A 14,780-nucleotide genomic window follows, 5' to 3' on the forward strand; every position below is an offset into this window, starting at 1 on the left:
TCCAAACAGATGAGCTGTATTCGAGGATGGGTCTGGCAAAAGTTTTGTAAGCTCTGGTAAGCAGTGTGAGATTGCTAGAGCAGAAGCTATGTAGGATTAGGTTTACAACTCTTGAAGCCTTCTTGGCTATGTTGTTGCAGGGGGCTTTGGCACTTAAATATTTTGTTATTAGTATACCGAGGTCTTTAACCGAGTGAGGATTATCTGTGAAATTTGATTATTCAGTTCGTATTTGGAGTTCAGATTCTTTTTCCCAATGTGTAGGACATCTGGGTCTATACTTGCTAGGGCTAATGGGAGTTCAAATTCCCATCTAACCGTTTAGTGCTGCAGCCTCTTTTCCTATTCATCTAATGATTGGAGGTTTCACAAATGATCTCTCCCTGATTCTCTCCCTGTATTCTTTGTTTACCAGTTCTCTGATCCCGTTGACTCTTCCATGGGATCAGAGCCTTTGTGTTTAAAAGCCATCTGCCAAATTCTTCTGCTACCTGCCCCAATTCTGTACCAAACCCCAATGCTGAACTTGGGATAAAAGATTTTAAAACAAATGAGAAGCACAAAAGTGGGCAACAGATGGAAAATTACTGGGAAGAAATTATCCAGCTATAATAGGCATCAACAAACCCCTCTAGCAAGAAAAAATGCAAATTACCATATTCGAGAAATTGTATTTTACCATCAGGGTTAAAAGTAAGATAATTAACTTTCAAGACAGTTCAATTCCTACCCAACGCTACAAGTGAAAGATGTTAATGAAAGATTGACTTACCAGGCATTCATCCCTTGGGGATCACGGACAATTTTCTTAGCACACTCAATATAATCTGTGATGTCGTCATTTGTGAAAGCTGCCAGGAAAGACAAACTAGATGTTTCCAAAAATATTCCAAAGACTTGCATAATATTGCTATTTAAAGCAGATTCTTACCCAAGTGGCATTTTAGTTGTAGGACCTCAATAGTTATTATGCATTGCATTCACTTCTTTAACAGTGTAACCTACTTTTTATACAACTGTTGTAGAGCATGAAATACCATTTCTCATCCTCTAGCCCAGTAGAGTAATAAGTCTGAAAAGTGTAGAACATTAGCAATCTCTTAATGCAGACTTCCCGACTGTCATTCTGCACTCTTAGATAGGAGTGGGAGAAAACTCTCCAAAAACCAGATTTCTCTGACAAAGGGCAGAGAGCACTGAGTCAGGTTCCTTGCTGTGGTGGGTGGTGTGGAGGCCCAAAAAGAGATATGGCTGTGTAAAGGAAGTTAAAGGATTTGTGATGGGAAATAAAGTACAAAGTGAAGTGAAGGGAAATAAAGTACAAAGTGAAGGAGAAGATTGAGAAAGGGTAAGAGGCCAAGAGAAAATATGGTGGCTAGGATACTATCACAGATAACCCAAGCAGGAACTTTGAAATGGCAAGAACTAAGCAGGAACTTTGAGAGGCAGGATGATTCAACACCAAAGTTTGTGAAGCGCTGGGCAAAACTGAATAAGTACAAAGAGCACTAAAGGAGAAGAAGGATTAAAACTCCTGTTCACCTTACTTATTTCCCCTTTTCTAACAATGTAATGCATAGAGGTGCATTTAAATGTTCAAGACTCCAATTTGGGGTATCAATTGCCCCTGGTATATTTCAGGGGCTAATGGAATGCCTCCTGCATCAAATTCCTGGGATCGTCCCCTACTTTGATGACATGTTTATCTCAGCCCAGTCTAAGCTGCAACTCTGGGAAAGAATCAGAGCCGTTTTAACCAAATTTAAAGAGACAGGACACCGATTAAAGGCCGACAAATGTTCTTGGGCTGTTCCCAGTGTACAGTTCCTGGGATTTAAAATTGATAAATCTGGCATCCACTCTACCGACGAAAAAATTGAAGCCATAAAAAAAGCTCCCACCCCCACAAACAAGACAGAATTGCAAGTGTTTTTAGGGTTACTGAATTTTTATTCCATTTTCCTCAAATAGAAAGCAACGGTAGCGGAACCTCTACATAACCTTCTAAAAAAAAAGGCACTGCCTGGATGTGAGGACCCACCGAACACTCTGCTTTTAATGCAATTAAAAACCTTTTGTCTTCTGAAAGTGTTTTAGTACAATACAATGTCACCATGCTGGTGACATTGACTTGCGATGCTTCCCCATTCGGCGTAGGCACCGTTCTCAGCCACTCATTTCCAGATGGCTCAGAGGCACCTATTGCCTTTTACTCAAAAACCTTGTCCTTGGCCGAACGAAACTACTCCCATCTGGATAAAGAGGCTTTGGCCGCCGTAGCCGGTGTAAAATGCTTTCACAATTATGTTTGTGGCCATTCCTTTATGCTAATAACAGACGACAAACCACTCTTAGGCATCCTAGCTGGGGACAAACAAACCCCCATTTTCCTGTCCCTGTGTATGACTCGTTGGGCCATCTTTTTGGCCACATATAATTATACACTAAAGCCCAGAGGGGGGAAGGACATAGGACACGCAGATGCACTAAGTAGGTGTCCTCAAAAAGAATTAGTAATTGACCGTGCTCCAGCATCAAGCACCCTTCTTATTGAACTACTTGACCAAAGCCTGCTAACAGCCTCAGACATTGCAGAACACACCAAAATTGACCCCATATTAAAAAACATAGAACAATGGGTCCTAAAAGGGTGGCCCACAGAAAATATATCAGAAAAATTTCATCCATTTAGAAATAGACAAATAGAACTGAGCATTTTAAAGACTGTCTATTATGGGGACATCGTGTGGTGATTCCCAAATCCCTTCAAAAAAGAGCTTTGAAGGCCATCCTGGCATAGTCAAAATGAAAAGCCTGGCCAGGAGCCACTTATGGTGGCCAGGCTTAGACAAGGACATCGAACTATGGGTTGCCTCTTGCTTCCCATGCCAACTATCAAGACCTCCAAAATCAAGACCATCTGAATGGCCCACTCTGAGAGGTCCATGGTCCCGAATACACATTGATTTTGCTAGCCCGATAAGGGGCCAGTCTTTCCTAATCGTGGTAGATGCCTACTCCAAATGGTTGGAGGTAGCCCTAATGACATCAACAACAACCTGCGCAACAATAAAAATCCTACGAAAATTATTTGCCACACATGGCATTCCAGACACCCTAGTGTCCGATAACGGGCCGCAACTAACGGCTCGACAGATGGAGACTTTCCTAGCAGATCTAGGAATCAAACATACACTCAACCCCCTCATTTTCCGCAAGCGAATGGTCAAGCAGAAAGAATGGTGAGAATTACAAAAGAGCTTTTAAGTAAATCATCACCTGGGGACTGGCAACAACAAATCAATGAATTTCTCATAATTCAAAACATAACACCATCAGCCTCAACCCAAAAGAGCCCAGCAGAGCTGCTCATGGGGAGAAACATACGCTCTAAACTAGACCAAATACACCCAGATTATCAAATTGAAAAAGACGAACAAAAAACACAAACAGGGAGAAGTTTTAATATCGGCAACCCGGTATTCGCAAAAGAATACAAGTCCAAAACCATATGGAAAAAGGGAACAATAAAAGAGAGACTTTGTTCAAAAACTTATTTAGTAACGTTAACAGACGGACGAATATGGCACCATCACATAGACCAAATAAGGAAAGGAATGAAAACTAACAATATTGTCTTACCCACTTTAGAAAAACAAAAAGAGCACTCACCTGAACCTGTTCAGGAATCCAGCGATGGCTACCTATTACCCCTGGAGGCCAGCAAGGATCCGGCTGCATCAACGCAATCAAGCCGGCAAATAGCCTACCAAAGTGGAGCAGAACAAGCGCCGACCATACAGGGAGATAGCTCTCCGGAAAATGAACTGTGCATGTCCCAACGAACACTCAAACTGCCAATCAGGTTAAAAGATTACGTCACTTGGATAAACTCCTAAAACCAATCACCGAACTAAAAGGGCAGGGATGTTACGTCCGTAACAGAAAATAAAGAGAAAATCACTGATTGGTTAAGACGCGGCTTGAGTTTAGGAAGCCGCCAAAAATAAACGGTTGTCAGTTCATTCCCACGCAAAAGACAGAGGATAAATAGGGCAACGGATTAGCCGTTGCCCTTGTTGGGAATTGATTGTTGGAGAGAGCTGTTTGTCCTATTATGTCTTATTCAATAAACCTGTTGAACCCGAAGAAGTCTCCGGTGCAGTGATTCAACAACTCCGTTCCTGAATTGGAATCATTGTTATGAATGTTTGTGTATTCAGCACTTCTCCATATCAACTTTTACATGGTTCCAAATTATTCCTTTTTGTTTTAACCATTGTTACTTTTATTCAGATAAATAGCTTCCAAATTTTCCAAGAAGAGCCACCAGTGGTCCTGAGTTATTGTGACACAGATTTAGAGTTATTGGGGAACAAAATGAGCTACGTTTGGCTATGGGAACTTAAGACTGAAGACACATCTAGTTCTGCTGAAATTAACAGCTGAATCCTCCTGGGTCCTTGAAATACAGATTAGCCTGGCATTCAATTCTCACTAGAATGCAGTACTGCAAATCTCATTGAATGAAATCTCAAAAAGTAATATGCATTCTTTCTAGTTGAAATTTTTACAGACTGGCAGACTTTACAGGTTGAATCTTGTTTCGTATTTTCCAAGTATCTCCATATGCAGGTATCACAGATGGGCAATGACTTGTTGATTACATCCTGGAACTGATGATGCACAAAATAGACTAGATTTAAAGCATATCTAGACTTTGTGAGAAGATGAGATCCAGATCTTGAAACAGTAGAATCAATGATGCATTTCGTTGCACAGGTCTGCTCTTCCATAAAAATGATTGGTAAGTAGATCTATTATATAGGAATAATAAAAAAATGAAAATGAAAGAAGTAAACCATGAATCAGGGCAGGCCATAATGCATAAAACTTGTTTTATTGAAGCAATTTTCAAAGATTTTAAAAAGCAAGGATTTTCCCTCTTTTCCACCCAGAAACCATTTAAAAATCATCATTTCTGTGCAAAGAAGCTCATAGTTCAGAGTGTGTGGAGTGCAAGTGTTACACTTTGGGCCTAAGAGGCAGAACAAAGGGAGAATCGCGCACAGATATTTCAAAGCAAAACACTTGTATATAGAGAAAGGATTTACACAGGCAGAATCATGCTTTTCAGTCCATGTTGGCAGCTCTCTCAGTGAAATTGGTTAAGAGATAACAGTGCTGGCTACTGCTAGGAAACTGGCTTTCTTGAGATCCACACAACCTCAATTCTGCTCTCTTTTGAAAAATCTTGACTTCTTGAGCATCTTGCCAGTGACTTTGAGTCATTATTATGAATGTTTATTTATTTTGCACCTCTTATAAAACATGGTTTTAATTTATTACCATTTTTTTAAAATTGCTTTTAGAAGAATGGAAGTTATAAACAGATAAACAACTCCATGTCAAGTCTGAGACTTCAACTCAATTTTCTGCCAGTGTACAAAAATTAAAATTCCTTCCTCTTCCCTCTTCACCTCCTTTTGTAAAAGAGTTTGTTGTAGATAATCTTGAAATTTTGGAAAATTAGAGGACACATTAGTTCAGAATTGATGATGACTTTATGATACATGTGAAAAGACAGCATAAAAACAGGAATAAATTCAAGAAATAAAATAGAGTTCACTGGGTTATTTCAATATGTTGCATTACTCCACAAACTTCATTAGACAAAAAAATTTATACACCGAAACCATAGTTATATTAACACAAACAAACAGAAACCTCAATTAGATATGAGTCACCTAGAGAGAGAGGAATGTCTAAGGGGTGCAGGTCTGAAAAGTCAAGGAAGTGGCATTCATCACACAATAAAAGCCCTGTTCCTTTTTCACATACATCAAATGTGAGGCACATTAAAAAAAAACTTGTGGCTTCAACCACACAGTTGAAACTAGCACTTGTTCATTGATGCAACATCAGTCAAGCGGCTGAAAATGCTGTCCACTATTTGTTGTTTTTGGCTTCTGATAAATTTGAAAGTGATAATTATTATTTCTCCTTGATATTTGATATTTGTCATAAGCACTTCCTGCTTATCAGGTAAGGGAATTATTGCTATTGTTTAATTATTGTTTACCATCTCTCCAGAGGTGCCAGTTTCTCAAGCTGTGACTATAAAATCCTATCGTTTCCCTGAGAAAGTCAGACATTGTCCTCCAGGAGCTGCAGCAATGAAGGCCTTAGGGCTCACCCTCCTCTTCCTCTTCATTGCAGCCAATGAAGCCAAAATATACACCAAATGTGAACTGGCTTCAATCCTGAAACGACATGGCATGGATGGATTTCATGGCTACTCATTGGGCAACTGTGAGTTCACTCTCCTTTTTTCTCCACCGTAGCAAGTTCTAGATTTGCAAGGGTGATCCAAAATGGGGCGGATCTTTCAAGGCTTAGTTTAACCAACCTTCCCAATGAATCTTTTGAATGTTCTAGAGCAGTGATGGCGAACCTATGGCACGAGTGTCACAGATGGCACGCGGAGCCATACTTGCTGGCACACAGACTACTGCCCTAGCTCAGCTCCAGTGTGCATGAGTGTGACGGCCAGCTGATTTTTTGCTTGTGCAGAGGCTCTGGGAGGGCGTTTTTGGCTTCCAGAGAGCTTCCAGGGGGGTGGGGAGGGTGTTCTTACCCTCCCACAGCTCCAGGGAAGCCTTTGGAGTCTGGGGAAGGCAAAAGATGATCCTGCTGAGCAAGTGAAGGGCTACCAAAATTTTTACTACTACACTCTGGGTGTGGCTTATGCATTTTGTTTCAACATCTTTCAGTGCAAATTGGGTGCTCTGGGGTGGAGCTCCAAATTTTGCTACTGGAACTGTGCTGGGTCCACCAAAAGTTTAGAAACAGGCCATTTCCTGCCTCCATAGGACATCAGGGGGGGTGGGGGAAGCTGTTTTTAACCATCTCCAGGCATAGAATTATGGGTGTAGGCACTTGCACACGTGCAATAGCTCACACCCACGCTCTTTCGGCACCTGATGGAAAGAAAGTTCGCCATCACTGTTCTAGAATGAGAATACTGGAATATGCTTTCTTCCCATTCCAAATTTACTAAGGGAAGCTCATGCTTCTCCCTAGACTAACACCCTTATTTTTTTATATAGGTGGTAGATATCCAGTTTTTTGCCTGATTGGGACAATTGCAGAACAGGTTATACCATCTTGGACTCTTGTCCAACCCCATCTTGTGTGGGGTGGGTTTTTTACAATTATGGCTTAGACAATATTTTATTCACTCTCCCTGCAGTTCTGTTCGGGTCTGTGAGACTCGAAATCAAAGTTTGAGACCCTGTAAAAAATTTTCCCTGCATATCTGAAACTTGAAATGTCATGACTTTTCATCATTTCAGGGGTTCTCTCTATGAAAATTTATTTTGGGGGGTGGGGGGTTTCTTTCTTGCTGAAAAAGAAAAAGTCACACTTGTTCTGTTCCCGGGTCACCCTGACCCAGACCGAAAACTCTTCATTTGAAGTGCTGTGCTTATGTTTGGTCAATTTGAAAACTTTTTTTACTTGAAAAGTAGTCTGAACATTTCTGCACACAATGATATGAAAATTGAACTGAAAACAATTATGCATATTGCTTTATTTTGATTATAAAAGGCAGCAACCCCCCCCCCCATTTTTGTGAAAAAAAAATTCAATTTATAGATAGTTTAGCTTGCAAAATGTGTTCAATTTTCCTAACGTTGGTGTGGGATTGGTACTTTGAACATTTCTGAATATAAGAAAAATATAAATGAACTGAAAGAAATGATTCTTATTGGTTTTTTAAAATCAGAAATGAGCCCTCTCCCCCCCCCCCCCTTGGCTGCTTGCAAACATTTTCACTTTATATTTTTTTAGGCTCCAAATCCGAAATATTTTTAATATCTTATGCATTCATTTACTCAATTTAACATTGCTGATCATCAAAACAATATTTTTGGGGTGGGGGCTAATTTTTTTCTGGGCAAAAAAAAAAAATCACGTCGAGTCTGTTTCTGGTCCGGTCGTATACGACCGGACCAAAAATAATTTTTTTAGGTACTTGAATTTGGTCTTTTTGAAAACTTTTTCCCCTGGGAAACTAGTTGGAACATTTATGAACATAATGATATGAAAATTGAACTGAAAACATTGAGGCTTATATTTTTATTTTGATCAAAAAGCCCCTCCCCCATTTTTTCTGAATTTCGTGTCAATTTATATTTTTTTAGGCTACAAATCGCTAAGGAATTTTCTCCCAAAAGTTTTGATATACTAAATTGAAAAATCCTGAACATAAGAAAAATAGAAATGAACTGAAAAAAATGATTCTTATTTGTTTATTTTTGCCACAAAAGTGCCACCACCACCCCTCGCCCTTGCTGTGTGCCATTATTTTCACTTTTTATATATATTTGGCTAGAAATATTTGGAATATCCTTTTGAAAAGCAAGCACATTGTAGCCAGACAACTAATTTTATGAAAGAAATCCATTTTACTAGAAACAAGTATGTAAGCTTGGAATTAACAGCATAAGTTTTATATAAATTGAAATAATTGAACACGGGGGGGAGACTTTTATGTGCAAAATAAACAAATATGCATCAATTTTTCCAGTTCAATTTTCATATCATTATGTTCAGAAATGTTCAAGCTACCAATCCCACACCAACTTTAGTAAAATAGAACGCATTTTGCAAGCAAACCTATCCATAAATTGAAAAATATTTCACAAAAACAGGGGGGGGCGCATTTCATCAGCAAAATAAACCAATATGCATCAATTTTTCCACTTCAATTTTCATATCATTATGTTCAGAAATGTTCAAGCTACCAATCCTACACCAGGTTTAGTAAAATAGAATGCATTTTGCAAGCAAAACTATGCATACATTGAAAATAAATTCACAAAAACGGGGGTGTACACATTTTATCAGCAAAATAAACCAATAAGCATTCATTTTTTTCATTTCAATTTTCATTTCAATGTGTGCAGAAATGTTCAAACTTGTTTCCAAGTGAAAAAAGCTTTCAAAAAGACCAAATATAAGCACTTCAAATGAAGAGTTTTCGGTCCAGGTCAGGGTGACCCGGGAACATAATATCAGGGTGTTTTCTTGAACAGAACAGCAGGGTTAAGAATAAGGGATTATCACTACTAGGATAAACACCCTCTCAAAGGTAAGATCTTTCAAATTCCACCTAATAATTTAAATTTAGTAAACAATTGAAATCATAGAAGATTTTCTACATGTGCAGATTACCAAAAGATGCACAATGAAAAACTACTTCCTCCCTGAAAAGCTCAAATTAGAAAAAGAGAAGAAAGGAAAATTCCCTGAAGATTTCCAAAAATGTATTGGAATTTTTGGGTCCTTCCTTGGTTGAGGGAAGAATGAGAAGATAGTTAATTATTGAGTGATAAATGCTCTATTTTTTAAAAAAATATCAGGATAGCTTCTTCATTTACAGCACAGCTCTTTTATAGTCTACTCCCCATTTGCTTTCTTCCAGGGATATGTATGGCTTATTATGAGAGCAGATACAACAGCCGAGTTGTGGGGCCACGAAACCCGGATGGCAGTTACGACTATGGGATTTTCCAGATAAACAGCCGTTGGTGGTGCAACAATTACAGTGGGCGTACATCTAATGGCTGCAAGAAGAATTGCAGTGGTAAGACACTTAGTCTGACAGACTTCCAAAATTATGTTATTATTATGTTCTACAACACAATGAGATAATATGCCCCTACTCCTTGTAGTTTTTGGGATGGAAAGGATTGATACTGACTCACCAACACTGTCTATCAAACTTGTTTTGAGTTCCTGCTTGGATTAACAGTGATAATATCTAGCCACCCTACTTTCTGTTGGCCTCTTATCCTTCTTCTATTTAATGTCCTGCTACCCAATTTGTCACAACTATAAATTCCTTCACACAGATATATCTCAATTTCTGTCCTCAGAACGTACAACACAGTATTATTTAAAGGCTCATAGGTGGTGAAGTCCCATTCACATTAACTATCTCACACTCTCTTCAGTGCTCTTTAAAGATTTCTTCATTTTTGTTATTTTTATAAACAATTCAAAGTTGCACACATACCTAATATTCCTTCTTCTTCCTATTTTTCTTAAAATAACTCAACTCTGTGAAGTGAATTGGGCTGAGAGGAAGTGACTGGGCCAAAGTCACTCAACCAGCTTTCATTTCAAAGCTGAGACCAGATCAGATGTGGGTTCTATAGAACTGGTAGTAAAACAGTGGCGATGTCATGGAGCCGGTTCTGGTGGTGCTGTTCCATGGATGCTGCCATGTTTTTTTGCATTTTTGGGGTGGGGATTTTTTTTTTTGCTGGTTTTGCCTCTGCGCATGAGCAGAAGGTGAGATTTTGGCATTGTGCATGTGCCATCATCTTGGTTTGGAGGGGGGGGCTTGCTTGCTTTTGTTTCTGCACATGAGCTGGATCTCCATGTTGTGCAATGAATAGTGTTGCTTCGTAAGAGAGACACATGAATAGAGCCACATCTTCACAGTAATTAGTCAATATGTTGCCAGAGGAGCCAGTTAAGGACAGTAATTTCAGCTCCAGAAACCCACCCAGTTAAAGAACCCAATCCTTGTGTGTTTTTTCTGCCTTTTGTCAAAACGTAGGAGTTCAGTGAGAGATTTCCTCTCTGCCTCCTTTCCAAGAATGCAATAATGCTGTCAGGATATCCAGCATATTCAGTCCAGAGCAGAAACAAACTATTAGCACTCTACACTTTTCAGACTTATTAGTCTACATGATCAAAACAGGAGAAAATGTATATTATGATGTACACCAGCTGTGTAAATAGAAGCTTATACTGCTAATGATATGGATATATTGTAGGTGATATATAACTAATGATGGTTAAAAATTCTACTTTGGGGGGGCCTGCATAAGTGCACTAGCACGCCGACTGTCCCTGTCCTACTGTACCCATTTGTATGTACTCTTTTTGTGTGTTTATGGCTATTTTGCTTCTTTATATCGATTTATTTGCACCATTTTTTCTTGTGTCCTGTTTCCTTGCATTGTGGACAAACAAACTTAGGACTTTGTTGAGAGATTTCCTCTCTGCCTCCTTTCCAAGAATGCAATAATGCTGTTGGGATGCCTTCATATCCAGCATATTTAGTCCAGAGCAAAAACAAACTACCACTACTCTATACTTTTCAGACTTATTACTCAGAGAAAGAGGAAAGCTATTTCATGGTCGGCTGTGTAAATAGAAGTTTATAATGCAAATGATATAAATGCATTATACAGGGTATATAACTAATGATGGTTAAAAATTTCCTTTTGTGCTAAAAATCTGCTTTAAATAATAAGTTTATGGAAGTCTTTGAAAATACCTTTGAAGTTAGATAAATTCTAATTTGCCTCTTCTGGCAGCTTTCAAAAATGATGACATCACAGATGATATTGTTTGTGCTAAGAGAATTGTGAAGGATCCCAATAAGATGAATGCCTGGTAAGCCAATCTCTCATTAATATCTTCTAGTTGTAATATTGGGTAGCAACTGAGCTTATAGTCATTAATTACTTTCTTTGGACTATTGTAAAACATTTGAGCATAAGTAGTGAAATATACTTCCTGAACATTACAGAACGTACTGTATTTTTATTGCTCTGCTTGCATTCTGGTTGCTTTAAAATATGGGTGTAAGCAGTATTTTTGAATCCTGGTTAAAAAGTAGCCTGAGACCAGTGGTGGGCTATGAGCCGGAACACTAATTGCGCTTGCCGCCACGGCTCGTAAGTGCTTGCCAGGCCAGCACGATTCTGCTTCTGCACCCGTGGAGATAGCAAAATCAAGCACAGAGCCGCAGGTGCACCTGTGTTTTGGCATGCACGGAAGCAAAAAACCTCACCAAAACATGGGCGCACCTGCAGCTCCATGCACGATTTTGCAACCTCCACAGGTGCAGAAGCAAAATTGCGCTGGCCCCACAAGCACTGACAAGCCATGGCGGAGATTGCAATTTAGCGTTCCGGCTAGTAGCCCACCGATGCCTGAGACACAATTTCAGATGGTGCTGTTAATGCTGTTATAGCTAGATAACTCCTTCCCAAACATTTGACATCAATTATCCACTTCATAGAAACATAGAAACATAAAAGTCTGACGGCAGAAAAAGACCTCATGGTCCATCTAGTCTGCCCTTATACTATTTTCTGTATTTTATCTTAGGATGGATATATGTTTATCCCAGGCATGTTTAAATTCAGTTACTGTGGATTTATCAACCACGTCTGCTGGAAGTTTGTTCCAAGGATCTACTACTCTTTCAGTAAAATAATATTTTCTCATGTTGCTTTTGATCTTTCCCCCAACTAACTTCAGATTGTGTCCCCTTGTTCTTGTGTTCACTTTCCTATTAAAAACACTTCCCTCCTGGACCTTATTTAACCCTTTAACATATTTAAATGTTTCGATCATGTCCCCCCCTTTTCCTTCTGTCCTCCAGACTATACAGATTGAGTTCATTAAGTCTTTCCTGATATGTTTTATGCTTAAGACCTTCCACCATTTTTGTAGCCAGTCTTTGGACCTGTTCAATTTTGTCAATATCTTTTTGTAGGTGAGGTCTCCAGAACTGAACACAGTATTCCAAATGTGGTCTCACCAGCACTCTATATAGCGGGATCATAATCTCCCTCTTCCTGCTTGTTATACCTCTAGCTATGCAGCCAAGCATCCTACTTGCTTTCCCTACCACCTGACTGCACTGTTCACCCATTTTGAGACTGTCGGAAATCACTACCCCTAAATCATTTTCTTCTGAAGTTTTTGCTAACACAGAACTGCCAATACAATATTCAGATTGAGGATTCCTTTTCCCCAAGTGCATTATTTTACATTTGGGAACATTAAACTGCAGTTTCCATTGCTTTGACCATTTATCTAGTAAAGCTAAATCATTTACCATATTACAGATGCCTCCAGGAATATCAACCCTATTGCACACTTTAGAGTCATCGGCAAATAGGCAAACCTTCCCTACCAAACCTTCCCCTATGTCACGCACAAACATATTAAAACGAATAGGACCCAGAACAGACCCTTGTGGCACACCACTTGTAACCTGTCTCTGCTCAGAATACTCGCCATTAACAATATCTCTCTGATGTCTATGCTTCAGCCAGCACTTCTGTGCTTGTCAGCAGTTTAAAAAAATCTAGCAGATTGCAGTCCAATTAGTCAGAGACCCTTTTGAAGCCAAGGATTCTAATTCCATGGACCAGCTCCATGGGATCAGAGATCTGGTAGGTAAAGAACCTAGTAGTGGGAGAAGCAGGGAGAGATCATTCCTGAAGCCTCCAATCATAGAATGAATAGTAAAGGGGGAGGCGGCAGCAGATCATTAGATGGAACATTTTTTCAGCTGAGGTTCTAGATGCAAAGAATAAAAATGCTTTGTGGTAAATAATTTAAAAAGTATTCTGGGTATTGTTCTGAAGAGCATCCAAAGTATCTATTGGGCATTAGTGGCATGTAAGCTTTATTGTGAGAAGTAGAAAGAAAATCAGGACAATTTTAGCTAAAATGATTATTTAATCTGGAGGAAAGGAGATTCATTTAAAGAACTAAGGAGAGAACTTTATCAGTCAATGAACAGGAAAGATGAATGAATGATAGTTGCACTAGTTCACCCAAAAGTTTCCTGAATCTCTTCAAGTGCACTATGCTAATTTTTATACTTATTGCTCTCTTAAGGGTTGCCTGGAGGAACAAGTGCAAAGGAACAAATCTGTCAAAATGGACCAGTGGCTGCCGGCTCTGAGTTTGATTATCCTGCATTTGTCTTCCTCCTGCTTTGATGAAAATGATTTTATTCCCTATATAACCACATTGAGCAGTTTGATTCTATTCTTGCACTCCACACATTGGGAAGAATGAGTATCTTTGCACACAACCAATGATTTTTAAATGGTTTCTGGGTGGAAAAGAGGGACAGACCTCACTTTTTAAAATCTTTAAAACATACTTCAATAAAATGAGTATTGTGCATTAAGCCCTTCTCTATATCATGCCTTTGTTTCCTTTCATCCTTCATTATTCCAGCATAATAGAACTGGCTACCAATTATTCTTATGGAAGAGCAGATTTGCAAATGGCAGATTGGCATCCAAGGCCAGACAAATTCTATGGTCAACCTTCAGTTTTGTTAAAATTTGACTTTTGCTGTAGGAAAAAAATGAGGTCTGAATTTAGAATTTGGTGGCTATTTAAATCCCATTAGTTTACCTGCCAATTACCAGAGCATCCAAATAAGTCAGCAATGCCAGCAGGTTAATGACACAGATCAAACTATTATGAATTTTGCTGTTCCAAAGTCTTTTCACATCTCTTCTCATAATCTAGACATGCCAGTCTGTTAAATCTAGTTTACTCTGTGTATCCTCAGTTCAAGTATGTGCAACAAATTATGGCCAAACTTTGATACCTGCAAATGCAAAAAGTTGAGAAGACTGCTGGAAACTTTGTTCAAGTAAACATACACACAAAACCTCAAGAAGCGGATGGCAGAAAAAGCTAATGTTAGCTCCTGGCTAACTTGGGGAATGTTAAGCAGGGTCAGCCTGCAAAATCTCGCAGCTTATAATAGTTCCATCCCCAGAAAGAATCCACAATCTTTTTGAGATCTCATTCAATGGGATTTGCAACACCAGATTCTAGTGAGAATTGAGGGGCAAGCTATTCTGTATTTGAAGGATCCAATATAAGCGTGGAACTCATTACCTGACTCAGTAGTGTCAACCCCTAACCCCCAA

General features: G+C 39.1%; 1 protein-coding gene across 1 annotated transcript; it reads left to right on the forward strand.

Annotated features, from left to right (window-relative positions):
• The first annotated feature begins 4,749 nt into the window (after positions 1 to 4,749).
• On the forward strand, positions 4,750 to 14,020 carry LOC139158762 (lysozyme C, milk isozyme-like). Its single transcript, XM_070736096.1, has 5 exons — positions 4,750 to 4,807; positions 6,094 to 6,312; positions 9,488 to 9,649; positions 11,397 to 11,475; positions 13,723 to 14,020. Exons 1-5 carry the CDS (start codon positions 4,762 to 4,764, stop codon positions 13,787 to 13,789), a joined length of 573 nt encoding a protein of 190 aa, XP_070592197.1. The 5' UTR covers positions 4,750 to 4,761; the 3' UTR covers positions 13,790 to 14,020.
• Positions 14,021 to 14,780: the final 760 nt, after the last annotated feature.

The sequence above is a fragment of the Erythrolamprus reginae genome, chromosome 2 (assembly GCF_031021105.1).
Source record: "Erythrolamprus reginae isolate rEryReg1 chromosome 2, rEryReg1.hap1, whole genome shotgun sequence".
In the NCBI taxonomy this organism is placed as follows: Eukaryota; Metazoa; Chordata; class Lepidosauria; order Squamata; family Dipsadidae; genus Erythrolamprus; species Erythrolamprus reginae.

Coding starts and splice junctions, on each gene's coding strand:
- LOC139158762 (XM_070736096.1), top strand. CDS start 4,762: ATGATGCATTTCGTTGCACAGGTCTGCTCTTCCATAAAAATGATTG. Junction 6,313..9,487: donor TGGCTACTCATTGGGCAACT/GTGAGTTCACTC, acceptor GCTTTCTTCCAG/GGATATGTATGGCTTATTAT. Junction 9,650..11,396: donor CTGCAAGAAGAATTGCAGTG/GTAAGACACTTA, acceptor CTCTTCTGGCAG/CTTTCAAAAATGATGACATC.